Source organism: Triticum urartu, chromosome 6A (assembly GCF_056163025.1).
Source record: "Triticum urartu cultivar PI428250 chromosome 6A, HENAU_Tu73, whole genome shotgun sequence".
Classification (NCBI taxonomy): domain Eukaryota; kingdom Viridiplantae; phylum Streptophyta; class Magnoliopsida; order Poales; family Poaceae; genus Triticum; species Triticum urartu.
In genome coordinates, this window is record NC_141878.1 from 426,886,578 (window position 1) to 426,912,051 (window position 25,474).

Here is a 25,474-nt window from a genome sequence, read left to right on the forward strand (position 1 = left end):
AGTCAATTATTAGGGTGATCTCTCACAGTAAATATCAAGTTAAAAGGTGCTCTTCCCAGTGTTGCAACCGTCTATAACACGTAGCGTTCCAGAGTGCGTCATGTCCGCATGAGTACAAACGGGATGCGAGGTGTAAGACGGGGATGATCTGACCATGTATGCAGATAACACTTTGTCTTGAAGTTCTAGCAGACTCGTTCTAAGCTCGGAACACAAAGCATCGAAAGATGAACAAGAGTCATATGGAGATATGATCGGCAAAAGTTTGCCCACCAGTCAAAATTCTCGTCATCAATGATGTCCACATCAATGTCTGAGAACTAGACTTGGATCTTGAATCACTCACTATTAATTATGAGAGATATTAATTTGAGTGGGAGTGCACTTTAATATTAAAATTTGTTTTAATAAATTAGTGCAATATTAATTATGAATTATGTCTAAAAACTTATTTGTGTTTATCATTGTAGATTAAATGGCTTGCAATATGTTCAACTTATCCCCTATGCCTAAGAAAGAAAAGTTGGCTGCAAATGGTGGAAACTATGCGGATTGGATCCACAACCTGAGATTTGTTCTCAGGAATGCTAAGGAGTACGTGCTGGATCAGCCCCTAGGTGATGCTCCCTCAAAGGACGTACCACCAAAAGAAGTTGCTACTTATACTGCTTGTAGTGATGACTATGAGGCAGTCCACTGTCTCATGTTAACTTGCATGGATCCTGAACTACAAAAGCGTTTTGAACGATCTACCACTCAATTTATAATTGGGTCACTAGAAGTTCTATACAAGAAACAGGCAAAGACCAAACGGTTTGAATTAACCAAGGCCCTGATCAAATGCAAGATGAAAGAGGGTTCCTCGTTGAGTGAGCATATAGTGAAGCTTGTTGGCTATGTTGATAGACTTGCTTCACTGGAATTTGGAGGTGGGCGAGGTCATGGCCGAGCGATTGCGGGAGGTGGGTGGCCTTTTCATTTTATTTGATTTCTGCATCCATTTTTCTGTTTTTCTTTTTTGTCTTGTTCAGTCTTTTCAAATGATTCTGAATTTGATTTTCTTCCAATAAAGAATATGTCCTAAATTTCAAATGAAATATTTGGGAATGTTTGAATATTTTGTTTGGGCAATTTGGACTTATATTTATTACACTTATATTTTTCCCTTTTGAATTTGAATTTGGTTTCAAAACCAAATATGTTTCAAATTTATTTTAGAAAATAGGAAGAGGGTCAAGAATATTATTTGGACTTATGAAATTCATCTTCCTGCTACATAAAATGCAAAGCCATTTTTGAATAATTCCTTTTGGTCCTGAATTGACTCAAATGAATCCAACTCAATTCTTTTGGGAGAATCATCACGACTTGAATATTACTTGGGACTTATTGTAAAATAAATACTTTTGCCCAAACAATATTTTCAAAATAGCTTGGGTTCCTACTAAGGCTTCCTATGGTTTCACTAGTTGCATTTGGATTTTCATTCTTCTAGGCAAACAATCAAACAATTCAAAGTCAATCACAATCAAATCCTAGGCAAACATGGGTGTTTCCTAAAAAAAATCCTGTGAAAATTTTAACATACCAGATTTGGGAAAAATCTAGGATGTGACAGAAGGTCTACAACATCCACAAGCGTTTGATTCATTTCCCACAGGATTGGACCCCCGGCATTGGCAGGGAGAGACAACGAGTCCTCACAGGAGGATGAAGTGCAACTCAGAAGCTCTTAGTGAACATATTTCGAGTATATTTAAGTCCAGTGACCAAAAAGAATATATGCCTCAAATTCAGTGACCGCGGATGTAGTTTACAATTCCACACAAGCAGACAAGGCAACGCTTTTCAAAACTTCGCACACAAACCAAGTTCCTCTTATAACATGAATGTGCTCGTTGAGTTAGAGAAGTAACGCCTTCTACGCTTGCATGGTTGTGTACAGGTGTCCCGACTGAAAAGACTCTGCAATATGGTGGGAGCCGTAGGCACAGGTTCTTCGAACACCCGAACATAGAGGTGTTTATCAAGTGTCAGCTTCTCCAACAAGGTCCTGCATGTCTGCGAAAACAGCAAGACAATGTACGAGGCAAAGCATACATCATTGTCATTAAACAGCAATCGTTTGAATATAGATGATACTGGCACAAATAGACAAAGGTAATATACCTGAGGATTCAATACATCCATCTTGTGGATAACATCCTCCTAACATAACAGCAAAGCATACGATCAGAACTTCTAACATAACCATGTTGACAACGATAGGTTAAACATAACGCAATTTCGAAGACCATACGAATAGGAAGACCTGAGATTTTTCTTGTAAATGTGTGAAGTGTCACCTTTCCTCAAAAAGTAAGAAGGACACAAACATAATAAGTTTGGTTCTCGTGTATAAGGAATATGTTTGTTTTACAAAGCAACGGTGCATTCTTTTCGAACTACGACTTGAAAGCTGCAATTCTCTCAGTATAGGTTTCACATGTTAAGTTGTTTGGAATGCGTGAAGTAAAACAAGTTTTCCTACGATCTTAATAACAGGATGCTTGGTCAAAATCATGACAAAATACACTATCATTATGAATTAGGGCTGATTCAAGAGTTCACAATTAGTGGTACACAAAATTTTCCAAATACATAAAAAGCAGATATAAATGATAAAAATAGATACGCACCTCTACTGTTCCTGGATATTGCATCACATAGCCAATAATTCGACGAGTTAAACCTTCATAGACGGTACTATTGATGCTGCCATCACCATTTATCCATGGCAATATAGGGTGATAAATATGCCTTCCACAAGCATGGCAGCAATCACTCTCCATGTTGTCTTGTGATGGAGTAGACAGTATTTCCTTATCTCCACAATTTTGACTGCACATATGAGATGAACTTGACTTGCTTTCACCACTAATAATTGTGACTGTGTGCCCATCACCAAGTTTTTTTACAGTTCCCTGCTTACTAGACATGGCATGCTTCTCTTTCAATACATTTTCTGTGCCTCCAGTCTTCATTATTTGCGAACCTGGAGTTTGTGAACAGCTGCAATGGCTGTATTCTGCAAGTGTGGTTATATGATACTTTGACTTATGTAATGAGTCAACGATCTGGAAACCATCGTACGCATTGACCTATAAAGCAATTGAGCACACATGGTGACTCCAATATATGAATAAATAGGGATGAAATACAATTGAGCAGACATGGTGACTCCCATATATGAATAAATAGGGATGAAATAACAGAAGCCGTGGATAGCTTCGAATTTTAAAAGTAATGCATTGCTCTAACAACTCAAGGCTTCATCTCAAAAAGGAAAGAAAACAGGCAAGACAGCTAGCATCCTTAAAAAAGGTGAACACCACAGGATTGAAGAATGCCACATGATCTGTACTTGGTTTTCTCCATCTTACCACAGTTAAAGTGCCTAGTATGTACGTACTTCCCACAAAAAAAGAAGAAGTGCCTAGTATGTACAAGGTGCTACATTCTCTCACATCTATGAAGCATATATATACTCCTCTGCTCTTTTTTATTTGTTGTTTGATAGATCTGCAAGGTCTCCAATACACATGCTTGAAAAATATGAAAACCGATTTCATTTTAAAATTAAAATGCTTTATGTATAGTAAAAAAATTGAAGAATTTTGAGTGTACACATTCGACTTTGTTTTTCATGTTTTCTCTGTTATTCCACTGGCATGACCAAAAGTTTGTAGCAGAATCCTACAGATGTACATTTTTAGCTATGTTACCCTCTACAGATTTCTATAAATATGAAGAAAGAAAGTGTATGTTGGTAACAAATCTGTTAGTTGAATTTTATAGACAACTGATAACAAACCAGAACACAGTGGAAATAGTCACAACTAGGTGTTGAATGAAGTGAATTGAATGACCTCTTGCTAAACAGTGATAAATATGTAGATAAACAAGTACACAACTAGTCTATTATACAAAAGTTTATAGATTTACCTCCATGGCCAGATGAAATCTCTTGAGTGTATGAACAATCACATCAACTAACTGTGTGCCTGCATTGGATAAGATCAAAACAAAAATGAACTATACCTACCAAAAAAAAAGACTGTACCTTATGCAACAAGTAAGTTATAAAAAACTACGCAAATGATTATTCATGAGAACAGCAAGTACCTAATGGATGCAGTTCCTGTGACAATTCTCTCAAATTAACTCCTCCTTCGCCACCTTGATAAATAACATAAAATGCATTTCTGAACAGATCAGAAGACAATATGGACAATTCATTTTGATTACAAGATAATGATGGTAACTGGTCCGCATATATTTTCATAGCATCCCAAGGCCATCCATTATAAGAGCTTTCCAAATGAGATTCAGACAGCATATGTCGACATGAACTGGAGTTGTTTAAATACAGTAACGTGTTGGGGCTTTCAACCTGTGAATCAACATCCTTCATGCTCATTTCCTGAGCTAAACTAAAAATAAGGCACTCTTTATCATGTAACTCTTGAGTGAGATAGCTTGTTTCAATTCTCTCCTGATTCAGAGCAACTTGGATACCAGGGAAACCTTTCTCACGGCGGTAACAAAGCTTGTTTTTCTTAGCCGCACTGCTTTCCTGTTCCACCGTATCAGCCTTGCGTTTGTGAGTACCATCATTTAGTCCACTGGTATCTTCAACCAAAGGATTGGAACTACTAGGCCCATCAGCATCACCAACTCCTTCGCTTGGCAAGGAAGGTGAAATGAACAACTCTCCAGACGAAACCAGCGAAAAGAGATAAACAATTTCTCCACATTCTACATCTGGATACAAATAAATTCTATTGTCTGCAGTGTTCCTTTGCTGCCCTATAAGCCAGTTGGAAAATTCAGAAGCCTTTTTTCCAGAACCAAATGGGAAGGGTGAATGAGAAGCCTTGAAGAAGAATTTTCTAGAAAGGGTGTATGGCTTTGTTCCATGTCCACTAACCTGCAAAATGCAGTGAGAAGTAAGAATAGCGGTACAAATTAACTGTTGTCTTATATCACATATTAGACTTAAATCAAACTGTCTGCTCCAGCTCATTACAGAACTGAAGGAACTCTATGATTCCTGGCATGATTACAGGCAGGATAACAGTGAAGATGCTGAACAGACTAATCATCCTTTACAGCACATGCTAAGAATAAAGATTATCAGCATAGCTCCACTGCAAACTCAGGTGCTTATAACATGGGGAAAGTAAAGGCTGTGATAACACGGGCATAAACATAAGTGCATGCAGCATTGATCACCACATTCATAAATCCAGACAACGTTAGCCAGGCAAGCACATCGTGTTTAGATTCCGGCTTCATAATGAATTTCCAGTTATCAACATCAGAACCCAACATCTACGTTCATGCTATTCCCCCACCACAAGCTTATATTTGTACATGTTAGTTCTATATCGAGTTACTTTCTGAATGGTGATTTGTGATGGACTGATAGGACCATGCTTCAGATGAAGTATAATTTTTGTGATCACAAACCATGGTTAAATATCTAGGTTTCACAAGCAATGAAGCTAAATGTTGCACTTTGCAAGCAAGTGGAGTTAATATGGTTCAAAAGACCTGAGCTGGGCTGAGCATACTGAACAATAGCAGAGACTGGATATTCAATGTTCAATGGGAACTTAACTGCATAAGTCCGCAAATACTAACCGTGAACTTCTTCTCACTAAGAAAGGAAAAGGCAGCCACAATTTCGCTCTGTGAATAAAGCTGGAGGGTTGTAGCTAATGAAGCTTGTACTTCTGATCCTGATGATGTGCTGAGAAAAACCAACTTCAGAAGCTCTATCGCATTGGCAACTGCTAAAGATTTGCATCCATATCTTCTAGTAGTTTCATCTTTGTTGACCTTAATGATGTTTTCATCAGATGCACAGGGACCGTCCACGCTGTTACTAGCATGGGGTGCATTTGATTGTCTAGGCAATTCTGCAAGCTCACATGATCCAGTTTCTGGAACTGCAGCGCTTGTACTGGTAACACCTTGCATAACCTGATTAATTCAAGGTGAAAGATCGGTATTAACCAAAACATAGGTTAGAAGTTGAGGTTAAATGACAATTACTTACCTGCTCTTTCTGCCCACTTGGAATTTCCTCATTGGCATTATTATCATTGTTGCACTTTGAATTATTAGGCTCAACTTCCCTGGTCTGGTTCACGTTTTCTACTCGGATGAATTCAAGGACTTCATCAAGTGCATTTTTTATTTCTGGATCTTCAAAATAATCCCAATTGAATATCTCAGAATCTGAATCCACACAGTTCTCATGACTAGAATTTGACATATGGGAATGGGATTCCCTCTCTTTCGATCTCCTTTCCTCTCTGAGAAGGCTACAGATTCGGACGACAGCTTTTCTTATGTTTATGTTTTTATTTAAATATGCCATCCTTCTACGACATGTAGGTGGTGCAGCTGGAAGACCAGAGAGAGTGTTCCATTGACATTTGGGTCCGCGTGCTGCACAAAATCTAGTGTAGATCATCAGCAGTTTTCTGCAGATAATAATAACCGATCAGGCTCCAAAACATTTTTTTAGCTCCAGTAGTAAGGTCTGTAGTAGGTGCAAAATGAAACTATACCTGTCAGATTCATATGTCCACATGAACTTTTTACCAGTGGATGATGCATAAATGCTCCCTGGTAATCCCTCATCCAGGGTAGACTGGGTTGATGCCTTTCCAGAGGATCCACTGGCTTCAACTTTTTGTTTAATAAACCGTAGGGTAACCTTATTAGCAGATCTTTTCCTTTTCTGACAGATCGATCCAGAACTAGCTCGTTGCTGCTTTTGTGTAGGAAAGCTGAGCTGTCTATTCTGAGAGTACGAAACACAAAGCACCTACATTAATAGAAAAAATCCTGCCAGTCAGTAATACTGAATAGGAACTAATGGACAAAACAAATCAGATATAAACAATATTTTAACTAGGATAATGAAACAATCATAACTTAAGAAACAAGCAGGCAGTGACTGCTGACAGGATAAGCAATTAAGGACACTATTACTAACTGAAACTGAAGAAAAAATGCAAGAAAATGCCTTCCTGACCATATAATTTTTACACCTTATGAGTAGCCTATCTACACATATCAGACAATTAGCAGTTGTATATTTTTATTGTACCAACACAATGGAAAAAAAGTCCTGCGTGTTGTGCTAATTAAGATATGGCTGCTTGAAAAAATCATGGCCATATGTGAAGAAAGCCATAAAAAGGAAATAAAGGTGGACCTGTGTTGGAGATATGCTACAATTGCTCCATGATTTTTCATGGTTCATTAGTATCAACAAATCATATGCTATGAATGTTGTATCTTCTCTAAGTGTGGTCCTATACATTAAATCCTGTGCCCTAATATTACCAGGCCTCCACCACGAACAGCAGCAGCCGCCACAACAAGCAGCAGGGCAGAGAGCAGCAGCAGATGCAGATGCAAGGTAGGAAGGACCAGACAAGTGGAGGCTGTTGGGGTATGCCATCAGGCTTAAGTACTCTCTCGAGTTCCCTAATTCCCTTTCTGTACTGTGGGTAAGATGCGAAAAATAAAGGTACAATGACTGGCAGCAGCAGTCAGGGTTTGCAATATGGCCTAAATCCCCTCCCTGCCTACCTCCCACTGGGGCACTGGGCTCAGATTTGTTGTTCAATTCCATTTATAGTATCATACCATGAGCTAGTTAACTGGCCAATCACTGGCTGATAGCATCCTCAGCAAAGCTGATCTCCTGAAACTAGCAGAAACAAAGGATCTTCTGACTTTGCCATTGTATGCCAGAGCTCCTTAAATACTAGCCCCTCACCCCTAGTTTCCTTTCTGTTTTGGTTAGCTAGGCAGTTTTGTTTTTATTTGTTTCATACCTCTAGTTTTGGTTTTTAGGACAGCCACTTTTGGTGGTTTTGTATACTTTTGCCGCCTTCTTGACGGTTTCTTCTAATACAAAATAGCATGCATTTAAGTACATGTTCGGAAAAAAATGTGCCACATAAACTTCGAAGAGCACACGCATGTGCATGGCAGAAAATAAGTCAAATGAAGATTCACTAGGATAGGCTTAAAGAGGCCATCTGCCCGTTCATCCCACAGTGCAGAGTGTAACAAGCAAGCCTGCCTAGTTATGAATTTCGTGACGCGGAGTCAAACTTTAACCTTGACAAATCAAAAGAGACAGACTGCACATTTTTGTTATGTTAGCTTGTCAAAATTATACTCTTAGTTATATGAGGTCAGCCATATTGTATTACACCCTGCTTGGATGTTGGAACTAGACTTGGAATTCAGGAACTCAAATCGAGTCTTCTGAATATCGGCTGTTCAAATGCTATTAGGATCTGGAAGCGGAATTTTTTTTTTGGGGGGGGGGGGGGGGGGGTAGGGAAGGCCTTGCAAAGTACTGAGCAATAACACTCTGAATTCTTTAGAATTGAATGCAAGATCTGCTTGCTCGAAGGCCGCCCCTACTTCCTCTCATATCCGATGCCGTGCCTTTGTCAACCTCCGCCACCGGCCACCAGTCAGCCCGTGTCCCCTTGACCTCCACAGGCCCCCTGCCTCCATCTACCTCTACAGTCGCTCGCCTCATCTTCTTGCTTCTTCCCTTCCTTCCATCAGGATCTGGTACAGCATCTCCATCCTCCACCTCTGGCCGCCTCCTTTATTCTCCCCTCTGACAATGGTTGCTTCTTCCTCCACCTTTGAGTTATTAGGTGGGGATAACGCTCAGATGGCAGCCTGTGGCACTGACAGCAACCAGCGAGATCTCAAGTACATCCGACATCATGAACTGTTTCTTCCTCATCCCTGTCTTCGGCTCGGGTGGCAACAGCCCACAGCCTCCGTCGCCAACCAGCTCCCACCACCTCTTCTGCTGCCACCGGGGAGCATTCACGGCGAAGCCACTCGACCACTTGTGTGATTCCATTTCTCCGGCAGCCAAATATGATTTGGTTTTGGGTGGTGACCTATATGTTATCTGTGGATTCTTTAGCACAACCAAACAGAAAGTTGAATTGTAAGCCCAATTCCATTTCAACTTGGAAACACATTGGGCCTCCATTTTTACAAACTCAATTCAACTGTGGTAGCTAAACCCAAGCAGACATTTAGTAATTCAATTTTCTACTCCAATAAGAAGAAAATTTGAATTAAATTTCCTCCAAAAGTCCAAATACAAAACTACAGTTCTTGTTATCCTTTGGAATTTACACACCATGCCCCTTAGATATTTGGATCAAGTTATTACTGCCTTTGGTTTTCTATGTCTCTAAAAACATTTAGCGGGTCTTATTAAAGTTATTCCTTCAACAGTTCATGATGTTCCTTTGTATGAGCAGTTGCACACATTTGGACTTGTTCCTGAAATGCTTTCTACTCTCTCAGGTGGTACTAGAGCAGCGCCCACCTTCCCGTGCTCAGCATTCGTCGCATGCCCAATTTCCATGACAAAGGGGGCACATGATGGAACTTACTACCGTGTGGTCAACTTCCATCTTGATTACAGTATGTAAGAAGGGTGTAGACCATAGGATTGCCTCAGCAACAAACTTATACTACCTTCACTCCATAATGTAGTGCATATAGATTTTTTTTTCAAAAGTCAAACTTTGACCAAGTTTATAGAGAAAATTATCTATATCTGCAATACCAAATATATAAAATATGTAACTACATCTTATGATGAATGTAATGATATATGTTTGGCATTCTAGATGCAAATATTTTTTCTCCACAAACTTGGTCAAAGTTTGCGAGGTTTGACTTTTCAAAAAATCTATATGCACTACATTATGGAACGGAGGGAGTATGTAATTGCTGAGGCATTAGGTGGTTCCTACTTAATCTGATGTTCAATTTATCTGGTTTTGTGCTGACCCTTCATTTTAATTTTTCCGTTGGATTTAACTAATTCGAAATATATATTTTCTCCCTTCCTCAATATGGAATGCCCGAAAACACAAAGTTGTAGAAAAGCACTAGCATATAAGTTCAATGGTAGTGCAAAACCAAGTCAAATACTATTCAGACTAATGCTGCAAATAAATTGCCCTCACATGAAGATGGAGGGAAATTACAAGCTCATACCTGCTCTAGAGAGAGATTCAACTCTTTTGCGATTACAAGACAATCTTTGAAAGGAATTCTCCCCTCCTCACTGATTTTTCTAATACGCTTTTGTAACTCCCGCCGTTGTTCAATAGTCATTACTCTACGAGAACTCCATGAACGAGGATGAGAAACCTGCATGAAACATGGTACGATATAAAGCTTGATAAACTAGAACTGCCAATGCCAGAAAATATTGTTTCCAGATTATATAACAAAAAATGGCAATTGGCAAAATGCTTGCAGTTGGCAACATTTATGATAAAAGAAGAGCATATTAGCAAGGAACTAAAAAGCACATATCAGTATGACAATATCGAGATCCTGCCGACACTGTTGACTAGATTTGGGCAGCAGCAGCCAGCAATGCAACACCAAATCATGAATATTGATGGAGCAGTTAACAGCATCAGCAGCCAAATACGATACTGAGATATATTCAGAAGGTAAAATTGGAAGGCCGTGAATTTATAAAACAGACCAGCATTGCACGTTCAAATGAACAGGAACATTTTAGCTGAAAGGGTCTTACAGGCAAAACCATTTACCACAACCAGAAAGGACAATGAAATGCAAGACGTGTAGAGAATGAAACATAAGTTAGTGTAAACAGAACTATACAGTTAAGTCAATGATGCAGCAGTCAAATTTTGACAAATATATATACACATATTATTTTCAAAGTACATAACGGGATAAGAAAGCAAGTGAGCATTTAAAGATGGTAACAGGTAAACCAACAGTAAAATATTACTCCCTCCGATCCATAATAAGTGTCGTGGTTTTGGTTCAAATTTGAACTAAAACAACACTAATTATAGATCGGAGGGAGTACTATTTTGAGATAATATTGCAACAATGCACATCAATGATAACCAACCTCAGGTACAGAACAGCCAGGGAAAGCACTTAACGGCTCAGTCAAGCCAGCTGTCAGATAGCAGTACTCTAATGTTTCCCAGTAAGCATCAACAAACTCCTGCTTTGAAAGCACAAAATCATGCCGAATTTTTGGGCGATGATTCAAATTAACATGGGATGATGGAAGAATTCTTCTTATTGGTTCTTCAATGTAAGGCCTGAGCTCCATTGAATGTGTAGGCGCAGCATCTGATGGTACACCTGACTCATCTACAAGTTCATTTGCAAGTTGGAGCAACTAGCAAACAAAGCCACAGAAGTGCAGAACTGGGTCATTACAAGTCCGCTGTGCCCTAGTGAATTAAGATACCATGGAAGTTGAATCGCAATAAACATGAAGTTGACTTTGCTAAATAAGAATATGCATCAGGCAAATATCAACATAAAAGAACTTCAGGTTTGTATTCTTAGTTTTTTCCTTTAAAAACGCCTAATTTTCTAGATTCTCGCAAACATCGAAGACAAGGAACATTACCTTGAGCTTATCTAAAATATTTATTAAGCGTGAGAGTCGTCCCTTAGCATGAGTGTCCATGAGCTGGTTGTATTCCTCAGTAGGAAGTTCTGAAAGCACCTTAGTTATCATGTTATCGATTTTCTTGGCTGATCCCACAACTTGTAGAAAGAGTTCGACAGGCATTTCATTTATAGCTGCTGCCATCGAAAATAACGGAGATGATTGATTAAGGTCCTTGGTATGCTGCCCTTCTTCGGCATAACCAGCTGGTATGCAGCAACCTGGCAAACAACTGACATATGCCCACAGAAATTTATGGAACAGCTTCACCCGGATCATTTTTGCACCTATAAATCCATTGGCATGCATAGCTTCTATTATTAACGGTTTGTTATCCTTAATTCTGCGTGAAATCCTCAGACCAGGTATGGCTGTCTTATGTTGATTTTGCTTCAGTTTAGCTGCTGCACCAGAACGAGTTTCAGTGTCAAAGTTCCGTTGCCTCATCCTAATTTGATCAACAAGTTCTGGTGATAAGTCCCCAACAGAGGAATGCAGTATTACATCAATGAGACGATTGCGGGTGTAGTTTGTAACCAAAGGGACACTGACTTTGATACATTTACAGCTGCCCTCTTGCTGAAGCTTATTCAACGTGCGGGCCAATGTTTTCCTATCCATCATTTTGCCATTTTCCTTTTCAAGTCTCTCTAACCATTTATGTAACTCCACCTTTAGCACAAATTTCTTTTTCTGCAAAGGAAGAAAAGGTGCAAAACAATGAAATGCAAGAAGATATTCAAGGGTGCATGAACATGCATGGACATGACCATGTGTACACAAATGAACAAAAAATGATGTTACTTCTTGCAAGTCCAACTAAGATAACTATGAAGTGCTTTCATTTATTACAAATAAAAAAATGAAGAGGAATAAATAAATGATAAACATGAAACATTAAAAAAGAAAGAAGGATGATAGTCTTGTACTGGTACCATAGAGCTGTACTTCCCAGATAGAAGCATGCTGGTATAAGGAATATTGAGGCCAGAAATCCACAGGCAGACATAGTTTTACATGGGATAATGTAGCCTCCTATAAGCCATTCTAGTTTATTAGCATCACCAGTAAGCATTTTACCATAGACATACCCACCTACCTGTTCATTTTTACAATTTATCGTGAAATTCTGGTGGTTTTTATTGAAGCATGACATACTAGAGGCCATGCAACCATCCCAATGTCACATGACACATGGGATACACAGGGACACAGCCATATCAGTCTCACCTACAGCGACGCCACAGTGAGGAAAGAGGGAAGCTACTGTTAAGAAAGACGGAGAGAAACCAGACGAGGCTGTCTGCTCGATCCCATTCGTCTGTGGCTGCTGACGTGTCACGAATTCAAGAGAAATTCGTGAGAAAATGAGATAAATGAACCCTCCAAGAGTGTCTTAAGATGGTAGAATGATTTATAGATGAGTCAATGGACCCGAATAACTTAATAGGGTGGTAAGTGACAAAAGGAGTGACTACTAGGGAAGGGGGTTGGGTTTTTTTTTCACTAAAAGAACTCTTAATGAACACATTTCAGCAGTTTCAAATGATTGGTGCACGAAGTGAACAGATAATTGAAGTCCTATTAAAAAGGGTAAAATGAGAAGGGGATTTTGTGGCTTATGATACAATTGCCGAAAACAACATATTGCACAAAGTAACACTTACAATTAAATTAGTTTAATTGTAATTACTAGTGTTTAAACTCCGCCTATGTTGTCTCAACATAGCCGGTCCCAAGCCCGGGTAAAGGAGGAGGGTTGTGATAGGCTTGGCGAGCCAACGTAAAAACTCAGCCACTCTTATGGAGATGAAACCCAAAAGATTTTCGTTGGGGCGTAACCCTCTCAGCGACGCGCCACATCGGAACCCGGGTGTGGTGGAAAGTGGGCAAGGGCCGGGCCGTCACCCCCCAAGTGGCGCGCCGTATCTTGATCCGGATACGGTGGCAAGTGAGCGAGGATCGGGTCGTCACATCCTTAGTGGCGCGCTACATCGGCGCCCGGGTGTAGTGGAAAATGAGCAAGGGTCTTCGCATTTGACTCGACGGGTGCGAAGGGTAAGGAAGCTAGCCGAGCCTAGGAGGATTCGCTTAGGTAGCTGGAACGTAGGGTCTCTGACAGGGAAGCTTCGGGAGCTAGTTGATGCAGCGGTGAGGAGAGGTGTTGATATCCTTTGCGTCCAAGAAACCAAATGGAGAGGACAGAAGGCGAAGGAGGTGGAGGATACCGGCTTCAAGCTGTGGTACACGGGGATGGCTGCAAACAGAAATGGCGTAGGCATCTTGATCAACAAGAGCCTCAAGTATGGAGTGGTAGACGTCAAGAGACGTGGGGACCGGATTATCTTGGTCAAGCTGGTAGTTGAGGACTTGGTTCTCAATGTTATCAGCGCGTATGCCCCGCAAGTAGGCCACAATGAGAACACCAAGAGGGAGTTCTGGGAAGGCCTGGAAGACATGGTTAGGAGTGTACCGATTGGTGAGAAGCTCTTCATAGGAGGAGACCTCAATGGCCACGTGGGTACATCTAACACAGGTTTTGAAGGGGCGCATGGGGGCTTTGGCCATGGCATCAGGAATCAAGAAGGAGAAGATGTCTTAAGCTTTGCTCTAGCCTACAACATGATTGTAGCTAACACCCTATTTAGAAAGAGAGAATCACATCTGGTGACTTTTAGTAGTGGCCAACACTCTAGCCAGATTGATTTCATCCTCTCGAGAAGAGAAGATAAGCGTGCGTGCCTAGACTGTAAGGTGATACCTGGAGAGAGTGTTGTACCCCAGCATAAGCTGGTGGTTGCTGACTTCCGCTTTCGGATTCGTGTCCAGCGGGATAAGCGTGCCAAAGTCGCTAGAACGAAGTGGTGGAAGCTCAAGGGGGAGGTAGCTCAGGTGTTCAAGGAGAGGGTCATTAAGGAGGGCCCTTGGGAGGAAGGAGGGGATGCGGACAATGTGTGGATGAAGATGGCGACTTGCATTCGTAAGGTGGCCTCGGAGGAGTTTGGAGTGTCCAGGGGAAGGAGAAGCGAAGATAAGGATACCTGGTGGTGGAATGATGATGTCCAGAAGGCGATTAAAGAGAAGAAAGATTGCTTCAGACACCTATACCTGGATAGGAGTGCAGACAACATAGAGAAGTACAAGATGGCGAAGAAGGCCGCAAAGCGAGCTGTTGGTGAAGCAAGGGGTCGGGCATATGAGGACCTCTACCAACGGTTAGGCACGAAGGAAGGTGAAAGGGACATCTATAAGATGGCCAAGATCCGAGAGAGAAAGACGAGGGACATTGGCCAAGTCAAATGCATCAAGGACGGAGCAGGCCAACTCTTGGTGAAGGACGAGGAGATTAAGCATAGATGGCGGGAGTACTTCGACAAGCTGTTCAATGGGGAGAATGAGAGTTCTACCATTGAACTAGACGACTCCTTTATGAGACCAGCATGCGTTTTGTGCGGCGAATCCAGGAGTCTAAGGTGAAGGAGGCTTTAAAAAGGATGAAAGGAGGCAAGGCGATGGGCCCGGATTGTATCCCCATTGAGGTGTGGAAAGGTCTCGGGGACATAGCAATAGTATGGCTAACCAAGCTTTTCAACCTCATTTTTCGGGCAAACAAGATGCCAGAAGAATGGAGACGGAGTATATTAGTACCAATCTTCAAGAACAAGGGGGATGTTCAGGGTTGTACTAATTACCGTGGAATTAAGCTGATGAGCCATACAATGAAGCTATGGGAGAGAGTCATTGAGCACCGCTTAAGAAGAATGACAAGCGTGACCAAAAATCAGTTTGGTTTCATGCCTGGGAGGTCGACCATGGAAGCCATTTTCTTGGTACGACAACTTATGGAGAGATATAGGGAGCAAAAGAAGGACTTGCATATGGTGTTCATTGACTTGGAGAAGGCCTATGATAAGATACCGCGGAATGTCATGTGGTGGGCCTTGGAGAAACACAAAGTCCCAGCAAAGTACATTACCCTCATCAAGGACATGTACGATAATGTTGTGACAAGTGTTCGAACAAGTGATGTCGACACCGATGACTTCCCGATTAAGATAGGACTGCATCAGGGGTCAGCTTTGAGCCCTTATCTTTTTGCATTGGTGATGGATGAGGTCACAAGGGATATACAAGGAGATATCCCATGGTGTATGCTCTTTGCGGATGATGTGGTGCTAGTTGACGATAGTCGGACGGGGGTAAATAGGAAGTTAGAGTTATGGAGACAAACCTTGGAATCGAAAGGGTTTAGGCTTAGTAGAACTAAAACCGAGTACATGATGTGCGGTTTCAGTACTACTAGGTGTGAGGAGGAGGAGGTTAGCCTTGATGGCCAGGTGGTACCTCGGAAGGACACCTTTCGGTATTTGGGGTCAATGTTGCAGGAGGATGGGGGTATTGATGAAGATGTGAACCATCGAATCAAAGCCGGATGGATGAAGTGGCGCCAAGCTTCTGGCATTCTCTGTGACAAGAGAGTGCCACAAAAGCTAAAAGGCAACTTCTACAGGACGGCGGTTCGACCCGCAATGTTGTATGGCGCGGAGTGTTGGCCGACTAAAAGGCGACATGTTCAACAGTTAGGTGTGGCGGAGATGCGTATGTTGAGATGGATGTGTGGCCACACGAGGAAGGATTGAGTCCGGAATGATGATATACGAGATAGAGTTGGGGTAGCACCAATTGAGGAGAAGCTTGTCCAACATCGTCTGAGATGGTTTGGGCATATTCAGCGCAGGCCTCCAGAAGCTCCAGTGCATAGCGGACGGCTAAAGCGTGCGGAGAATGTCAAGAGAGGGCGGGGTAGACCGAATTTGACATGGGAGGAGTCCGTTAAGAGAGACCTGAAGGATTGGAGTATCACCAAAGAGCTAGCTATGGACAGGGGTGCGTGGAAGCTTGCTATCCATGTGCCAGAGCCATGAGTTGGTTGCGAGATCTTATGGGTTTCACCTCTAGCCTACCCCAACTTGTTTGGGACTAAAGGCTTTGTTGTTGTTGTTGTTGTTGTTGTTGTAATTACTAGTGTTTACAGAAAGCTTAGACCATGTCATGTTCCTGTAAATTGTAAAAAAAAGTGCACGAAAATGGTTACAATACATAAACTGAGCTCATGTTTGCAAAGCAATGCAACTAAAGGTATGCAAGTAGGACACAGGCGATGTTAATGTCCTTGTGAACTTGTGAAGTGCATCAGTCAAGAGCAAGCGTTACTTCATGCCACAGATCAAGCACGGTAAAAGTGGTAATTTAGGGCACATTTGTATTTGAACAGATGGTTCATATGAAAAAAACTGATTGATGAATACTTAGCAAGCACCTTCAACATGTGTAGAATCCTTCTCTGTCGTCGATCATCAGAAGTTGAAGGGGGGCACCGATGCTTCTTCCGACCAAAAGCAAGTTTATCTAAAAGAGAAGAGAAAACATGTGATTATCTGCATTTAACTGGCCAGTATTTCCTCTCTACAACCCATATGACCTAAACATGTGATTTTGTGCAATCTACACATTTTAATAATGCATCCATGTATTTTGAGGTTCATTTTTTGTAATTTTCTACCAACATTTATTCAGAATGGAAATAATATATAGGTTGGCTGGCACCAAAATGGTACCGGTAGATTTGCATTTCAAAGTCCTTTTTACGATCATGATTTTGCCATTACTAAAAAAATGTTCTGTGAAATAAATTAAATGGTCAGGATTAAAGAAGACCATAGACCATTCTAAGTCAAACTGTGTCTTAGAGAAACAATGGAGAGGCTGAGAGGGTACATACAAAAAGGGCAACAGATAAATAAAAATAGGAAATATTTTGTACACTCAAGGTTGCTGCAATACTTATTGATTGCAGACATATTAGGTAAGAATTCCCTAAATGTTGCAAATGTGTGAAAATCATAAAAGAAGTTTTGAACTATCTGAAAAATTTAGGGTAGAGGGTGTTTGAAATTTCATAGTATTCAGTGAATATAGATTGCATAGTGTTCACAGAGTATGTCTTTTTCATATCACACAAATACAATGTATTGTGGTCTTGAAATTTTGCATGTTTGTACAATATACCCTTCCATATGTGATAATTTTGGGAACTCATGCACATGATTTTGTTGGATAGTGGTCATAACTCAAATCTGTGGAAGCCAATGATATTTAAAATTTTGTGGACAAATAGTCAAGTACCATAAGCATTTACAGCAGCTTGCAGTTCACAAACAAATGTAAAGCGCAGAGAGAATACACAGTTAGCGACAGGAATTTAGATACTGTACCTTGTTTAACTAGTTGGGAAACTCCAACACAAGCTTCATGACTGCTTTGGAGAGAATGTCCAACTGGCTCATCATGGCATTCCGCTTCATACAAGAGTTCATTATTGTTGCCATGAGAGCTATGAGAATCCAATCCGCTAGATGGAACTAGTGACCACGAATCGGAATGATTGACATGATCACCTGGGAGCGCCTCAAAACTTTGCAGAGCAGTACCAGATTTGTAGTGCAAAAAGTCTTTTGAAGTCCAAACTCGGTACTGAGATGTCTTATCTGAAACTTCAGCATCCCAAGTCAAATTGAATTTTTGGCGCATGGATGACACTCTTTTATGAAGCCTTCTAGAATTCTTATGCCCAAGACGTTTGCCAAGCTGGTTGTATATAATATGAGAACACAAGTTACTAATTTCAGGAAATACAAAGAACTAATATGCCACATTAGATGAGATAAACAACACCAATGTGTATTACATAATGATGTGCACTAAAGATGCCTTGTATATTCACCACCAACAACACATTGTTGGGTTCATAGTGCAAGGACGTTTTGTGGCATGCAGCTAATTTTTCATTAGAAACCACAATCAGAAGGCTATTGTATTGGCAAGAATATTCTATATCTATATCTATATCTATATCTATATCTATACCTACTATTAAAGAGAGTAGGTATTCTTGGTTTGGTTCAGTCCAACTATTAAAAGGAATATATATTCTTGGTTTGGTTCAGTCCTTTTCATTTCGATGGGCCTTTTATGGGCTTCATAGAGTCCGTGAAAAATAATTAGGTCAAAATAAATTAACATTGTGGGAATTTAAACAGGACCTCCTATCTGGATCTTTGATGCAACTCACTCTAAATATATGAGTGACAGTCCTCATGTTTAAGCAAATGAGCTAATTAAAGAAAAGAAAATATTTAAACGGATATGGCTAATTAAAGAAAGGATTATGGGTAATTCATTTAAACGGATGTGGCTAATTAAAAAAAGGATTCTGGGTAAACCGGTGGAATAATTAAAAGAAAGATTGTGGTCTTAATAAATATAATTTTCAAATAGATGAGGCTAATTAAAGGAAGGACTTGAGGTAAAAAGGTAGGATAGTTAAAAGGAAGGATCTGTATGCTTCAACGTCTTGGGGATAATAAATTAGAAAAGGAAGGATTTGATTCCCGACTAAAACGGGTGAGGACGTCACGGTAACTAAAGGAAGGATTATACTTAGATGGAATCAGTGGGAGATTATGCCCAACAAAGAAAATATGAACACGGCTAAATTGCATCGTATTTTTTATGTTCATTTTGTAGGAGCGTTGCAACATTTTTTTCATAGTGAATCCAATGCCGTGGGACATTATACTTGCACAAAACATCAATTTTTCCCGTTGCAACGCACGGGCATATGTGCTAGTATGCCATAAAGAAAAGATCATATGTCATTTTTAAGTTGGGCAGTAAATGAAATTTCAATAAATAAATTCGTTAAGGCCATGCAGTTAGAAGCAAGCAAAAAAAAAGTACTGCTAAATATGAGCTAGGTACAAGCACAAATACGCCTGCTAATAAAACATTAAGACACATGTTTATGTCCAAGTATAACCAGAATTCTGCCAGTAGTGCCGTATGACACTATGACTAAAACTTTTTAACAGCTGTGGGTAGCAAACTAGTCTGCAGGCCACTATACACGTCGTATTCCTGATAGTGCAGATGTTGAACTACAGCTATGATTATTAACATTGGAAGTCCTTTCGAACTGGACAATGGAAATTCTCACATCCTTGAATATGGATTATGGGGATTTGTCATAACGATAATGCAAACCATATAGGTACTGAGAAAGATATTTAAGTGGATGAACACTATCCAATCTGTTGTAGCACATCAAAAAATTAAGTTTAGAACCAAAGTAAGCTGTAAAAGTTTGTTTTCAGGAGCTTGTCCTATCTTGACGTGGGAATTATTGATGTCCTCCAAGTTGCTAAATTAACTAAGAAGTTGCTAAAACAACCAAATCTGTCAACATTTCATCTGGTTTTGACTCGTAACTAGATTCAAGTATTCAACTACCAGAGAAAAGCAGTACTCCTGGAAATGAAGCAGAATACCACTGCAATGTGTCAATGCTATGAGGGAATGTAGCGCACTGTGCGGTACTGTTGAAAGGGTCAGAGAAGTACCTCGACAAGGGTTATACCTTTTGACCCTTCAGCTTTGATCATATCATATATACAGTTCTCTAATGGAAGCTCCATAACTTGATCATTTGCCTGGCGTTTCTCGCCAATTTTGTAGTCTTGGGTTGTACTTTTCGACTGGAACTCAACTGGATCAAATTTCTTCAACAAGCGTAAACAGCGAACAACCTGAAAAGGGTCTAGCTAGTTCATTAACAAAGTATGCAGAAATATAACAAAGTAATAGAGTACAGCAGGGCAGAGCATTGCAGTTGAATATTCTGCAGTCTTATGCCAAATAAATTGTGTTCTTGCAGCTCTGAAAGAAGCATTGCAGTTGGAGAATGCCCGGAAGGTGGATGAAACTGCTTGAATTAATAAGGCAGTTCATAATCACTAAGGCCATTCATAAGCTGTCTATCCATGGTTTTATTGTTGTTACATATGTATGAGTTCAAGGGCAGGCCTGGCGCAGTGGTGAAGTCCTCCCCATTTGTGCCAAGAGGCCCTGGGTTCTAACCAGCCTCTCTGCATTGCACTTTGCAGGGGTAAGACTAGGTTCCTATGATCCCTCTCCAGACCCCACCTTGTGTGGGAGCTTCTATGCACTGGGTCTGTCCTTACATATGTATGAGTTCATAGCTGTCTATCCATGACTGTATCTGTCATGGTGGTGTCTCTAGTCTGACCTTTCCTGTCTTTAAATTGGATGGTACTCTCTGGGCTCTAGAGTCACCTTATGTGTTCAGCTTCTGTTTATTTGATGAAATATGGACCTGGGGCTTGGGGCGAATTGAATCTTCGATCTAAAAGAATATGCAAGTTTCCAGCAGGAACTGAACAAGGGAATTGAATGATGCTAGTAACAGTAACTAGTGCCGCCTAGCACTCTAGCATTATTGGAGATCCCAGGAAGAACAGACTTCCAACAGATAGATGGTTTGCTAATTAGAGATTCATGGGCAACCACAAGAATGAACCCTAAAAAATATGAAATAATGGCATAAATAATAACTGAAAATAACAATGAAACAGGAGGAAACATTGACATCACCTTATCATCAACTTTGGCATCGAATTCTTCAACAAGCTGTGCATCTCTTAGCCTATGCAATACCTGAAGAAAAAGGAATCTTTGAACACTCCATAAGGAAGGAAATAGGGAAATAGAGAACATCTGCAGTAACCAATAATAAACAAACCTACATTTCTCCATGCTCTGTGTCCATATGCCATCTTATAATCCAGATCAACTTTTATATCTGACACAACGAGAGCCTACAGCGAAATAATTGCCCCAGGTTAGCAAACGTGCAAATCAGAAACAAATAAAACAGAGTATCAAATGGAAAAAGAAGGGAACAATTAACCTTTCCACTGGCATTTTCAAGTTTTTCACATATGGCTTCCATTGCTGGAAGATAATCATGAACAGATATGTCATTCTTCAAATTTACAGCCAGAGCTCCATCTTCTTGCAAAGCAATGTTGGTCTCTTCATTGCTCCCCAGTAGTTCTGGTTTTGTAATCTCAATTCTTTGTTGTGAATTCATATTCATGTCTTTGGCATATCGGGACAGATATAATGAGTTGGTGTTAATAACCTGCTTATTATGTGAAACCTCTTCCCCCTCAGCCCCATTGTCTTTCACCTTTATGAGAGCTGATTGTCTAACTATCAGCCGCTGTGATACAAGGCTTTTTACAATAAAATGGAAGTTGTTTCCTTTCATGTGAAATTTTTTGCATAGATCATTCTGTGTTACACCAACAGTCCTATTATGACAACAGGTAAACAAATATCGCAGGTGTTATTACCGAAGTCATGATATCTTGTTGCCAATTTGCAAATTCATATATTATGGCGAAGACAGATAGGTCAAAAAAAGCAGTAGCAATTGTGTTGGAGAATGTGGTTAAATTTGAGAAATGAATTTTATGCTACCTAAACTTGGTAAGTGAGAGAAAGTAGTCCTGAAACTTTTAGCGGCCAAAGGGAGATGCCATATCAACTTTTACCAAATCAAATCTATCAGTTGACTTGGTTAAACTTAAGAAACAGGCTTTAAACCCCTTAAAACGTGTCAAAGGGAGCCAATGTCGGCCTGGAACTTATTTGACTGGCAAAGCAAGATAGCATGGACACTCTGACACAGATGAACCTACTATTTGACATGTGTGGTCGTATGTGAAACTTATTGGTGTGGGGGGGGGGGGGGGGGGGGAGTAAAATCGGATAATTTCCCGACGGACAAAAATAATTCTATAGCATACACATGAAAACATCCCAAAATGAGGTTCATATATACACCGAATAGAGAACATTCTCCAATCTTCATAACTAAAATAGTCACGGAGACATGTAAAATACTGACTCAATACTCAGAAGCCCCTAAGCCCAAAGAATTACAAGATCACAGGTAAGTCGGCATAAATAAATGTACAAAAACGAAGGGGGCCAGAAATTCGGCACAGATAAATAGGAAAAGAAGGGGAGATAGTAAGCAACCAATATGATACTTTGCTCAAATGTACATCGGAGCGCACCTGCTTGCCCCGACAAGCTCTAGCGCGGCCTTCTGGACGGCACTCAGCTCCGATTTGGCGAACCTGTGGTCATACATCCCAAGGAAGTTGTCCCTGAGCGGCGCGCTCGACACCAGCCGCACGCCCCGCCGCTCGGCCTCCTCCACGTCCTTCTCCGCAGGGTCGCCGGGCGCGACGGGCGATCCATCCCCGTCGCCCACCACGAGGCTGATGACGGGGAGCGCGAGAAGGCGAGCCCACAGGACGCGCTTGACGGCGGGGCTGAGCGGGAGGCCGGCCGCCTCGAGCGCCCCGCGTAGCGCCGGCCAGAGGTCGGTGACGGGGATTCCGTAGGAGAGGCGGGCGCACACCTCCTCGAGCGCCGCCGAGATGAGCGCGTCCATGCCGGCAGCTCGAGTAGGAGGCAGCTGTTTCGAGGGGTTAGGGTTTTGGCTCTAGCCGCATCGGTTCCGACACACGATGGGGACTGGGGAGTGTGAGGTCGGGGGAGAGGAAGCTTAAGCGCTACGACGAGTCGAGGGCGTTCGCCGGTAGCCGCGCCGGCGCAGTGACGGCGAAGGCCGGTGAGAACGTGGTGATGGTATAGGAGTTGGACCGTCGATACGTTCTGGGCTTAGGATTTCGGCTTAGCGAAGAAAATTGGTACAGTACGGCCCAGGTAGGCCCAACACTGGCCATTTCCATAGCAAGACTCCTCTTGTTCTGTACTCTGTGCTCTGTGTGCTCTGTCGCCCAAAACCTAAAACCCCAAACCTTGCTGTGATCCAATTCCACCCCCGAAAATGGCAGCCCTCGCCTCCCTTCTCCGCCGCCGCAGCGGCCGCCGCGCCGACGTCCTCCTCCGCACGCTCTGCGCCACCGCCACTGCGCCCCCCCTCACGTCCTCGGCCGCCAAGACTCGCCTCCGCCGCGAGTACGACGCCGACCGCGCCGTCTCCCTCCTCGAGGCCATCGACACCGCCTCCCTCTCCGCCGGCTCTACTCGCCATGCGCTCTCCCTTGCCGCACGCCGCCTCACCCGCGCCGGACGGCATGCTGATGCCGAGGCGCTCCTCTCGTCCCACATCCCAGCTTCCCCAACCGAGCCGCATCTCTCGGCCATCCTCTGCTCATACGCCTCCGCCGGCCTCCCCGAGAAGGCCCTCGAAGCCTTCCGCTCCGCCGCGCCGTCCCTCCCGTCCCCCATCTCGCCGATGCCCTTCAACGCCCTCCTATCGGCCTTCGTCCGGTGCCGCCGCCACCGCCGCGTCCCGGTCCTCTTCGAGGAGCTCTCCAAGGAGTTCTCCATCACCCCCAACGCCATCTCCTACGCCATACTGGTGAAGGCTCACTGTATGGTCCGCCATGACGCCAAGGCACACGAAGTGATAGCTCGGATGCGTGAGGAAGGTATCTCGCCGACCACCACCATCTACACCACAATGATTGATTCCATGTATAAGCAGAAGAAGGTAGAGGAGGCCCAGACTTTGTGGAAGCAGATGCTGGAGAGCGGGTGCAAGCCGGACCATGCAACATATAATGTGAAGGCCATGCACCACGGACTCAATGGCAAGCCCGAAGGTGTTCTCCAGGTGATGGCGGAAATGGAGGCCGCTGGAGTAAAGCCAGACACCATCACCTACAATTTCCTCATGACTGCCTATTGCAAAGATGGAAAGATGGAGGATGCCAAGGCGCTGTACCGTTCGCTAGGTGACAAAGGGTGCTCAGCGAATGCAGCCACATATAAGCACATGCTTGCAGCGCTGTTTGCTCATGGCGATTTTGATACTGCCTTGGAGATCTTCAGGGAAAGCATGAGCAAGCACAAGGTGCCAGACTTCAAGACAATGAAAGGATTTGTTGAAGGATTGGCGAAGGGAGGCAGGGTGGCTGAGGCGAAGGAGGTTATTTACATGGTGATGAAGAAGTTCCCTGATACTATGCTGTCCGGATGGAAGAAGCTGGAAAAGGAGCTTGGGTTCTGCTCAGATAACGGAGATACAACCCCTCATGCAGAATGTACAGCTGAAGAACCAGTCTCTGAGGCTGAGCCTGCTACCACCGAGGCACTTGAACTCAAAGATTCTGCTGCTGAGGAAACAGGTGTGTCTGAAGAATCTGATGATGATGAAACGCCCTCACCTGAGACATCCACTGATGAGGAAGTGCCGAGGGGTCCTGCTTAATTGAAGAGTACTTTGTTTCAGTTTGGTTAGAATGTTTGAATTGAGCTCATTCTCAATATTGAAGAATTGTTAATGCTGCTTTGGGGAGAGGTAAACACTAAGGTGTTGCTGTTTTTTATAAGGGCTCGTGGGATGCTAACGTGAATAAGTTATAGGATTATGTCACTTCGGAATTAAGAGTCGGCTGTTACTGTGAGCAGTGTGCGTGATGTTAGGAGATATTGTTCCGGTGATGCTTGCCTTCAATTAAAATCATTGGGCATTGCCATTTTTATTGTTATTATGGTTTTGTGTATCCAAGTTTACTTTGTATCAATAGTACTATGGATGTCTGAATTATTATTAGCAGCAAGGGTGTGCAGTGAAACCAGCAGCACTGCAAGTGAGTGAAGTGACTGCTTCACCATTAACAGTGTTGGTGCTGGTACTTTGTCTTCTCTATCGCGAATTAAGAAGAGTTTGGTTCCTGCTTTGCTTCCGTGAACTACCTGTGGTAATAAAAAAAACTGCATTTTAGATGTTCTAATGTTTTGGAGTTGTGTGTAGTAATTTATTTCAGGAGTCTGCAGCTGCCAGGTTTGCCAAATCATGCTGCTGTAAATACCTTGTGATCAAAGAGCCCAAGAGATATTGTCATGCCATTCTCCATGCAACTCTTGTCTTGCGATGGCATTGCATAATTAGAAGAAGAGTAAAATGGGAATAACTTGGTAATTTGG

At 42.1% G+C, this 25,474-nt stretch overlaps 2 protein-coding genes across 2 annotated transcripts; one reads left to right on the forward strand and one right to left on the reverse strand.

Moving 5' to 3' along the window:
• Positions 1-1,711: 1,711 nt before the first annotated feature.
• On the reverse strand, positions 1,712-23,149 carry LOC125513778 (uncharacterized). Its single transcript, XM_048678967.2, has 18 exons — positions 22,585-23,149; positions 21,408-21,813; positions 21,244-21,315; positions 21,092-21,154; positions 20,041-20,226; positions 17,857-18,229; positions 16,902-16,990; positions 11,540-12,274; positions 11,024-11,302; positions 10,123-10,278; positions 6,621-6,880; positions 6,104-6,533; positions 5,686-6,027; positions 4,165-4,969; positions 3,985-4,043; positions 2,679-3,140; positions 2,170-2,208; positions 1,712-2,061 (listed from the first exon to the last, which is right to left on the reverse strand). The coding sequence occupies exons 1-18, from the start codon at positions 22,965-22,967 to the stop codon at positions 1,879-1,881; spliced, it is 5,322 nt and encodes a 1,773-aa protein (XP_048534924.2). The 5' UTR covers positions 22,968-23,149; the 3' UTR covers positions 1,712-1,878.
• Positions 23,150-23,286: 137 nt separating this feature from the next.
• LOC125513779 (pentatricopeptide repeat-containing protein At2g18520, mitochondrial-like) lies at positions 23,287-25,107 on the forward strand. Its single transcript, XM_048678968.2, has one exon. It carries the CDS (start codon positions 23,367-23,369, stop codon positions 24,753-24,755), a length of 1,389 nt encoding a protein of 462 aa, XP_048534925.2. The 5' UTR covers positions 23,287-23,366; the 3' UTR covers positions 24,756-25,107.
• Positions 25,108-25,474: the final 367 nt, after the last annotated feature.

Excerpts from the sequence above, each read along its gene's own strand:
- LOC125513778 (XM_048678967.2), bottom strand. The coding sequence starts at position 22,967 with ATGGACGCGCTCATCTCGGCGGCGCTCGAGGAGGTGTGCGCCCGCCTC. Across the intron at positions 21,814-22,584 it reads GAGCTTGTCGGGGCAAGCAG|GACTGTTGGTGTAACACAGA; the intron begins GTGCGCTCCGAT and ends TTGTCATAATAG. Across the intron at positions 21,155-21,243 it reads GACACAGAGCATGGAGAAAT|GTATTGCATAGGCTAAGAGA; the intron begins GTAGGTTTGTTT and ends CTTTTTCTTCAG.
- LOC125513779 (XM_048678968.2), top strand. The coding sequence starts at position 23,367 with ATGGCAGCCCTCGCCTCCCTTCTCCGCCGCCGCAGCGGCCGCCGCGCC.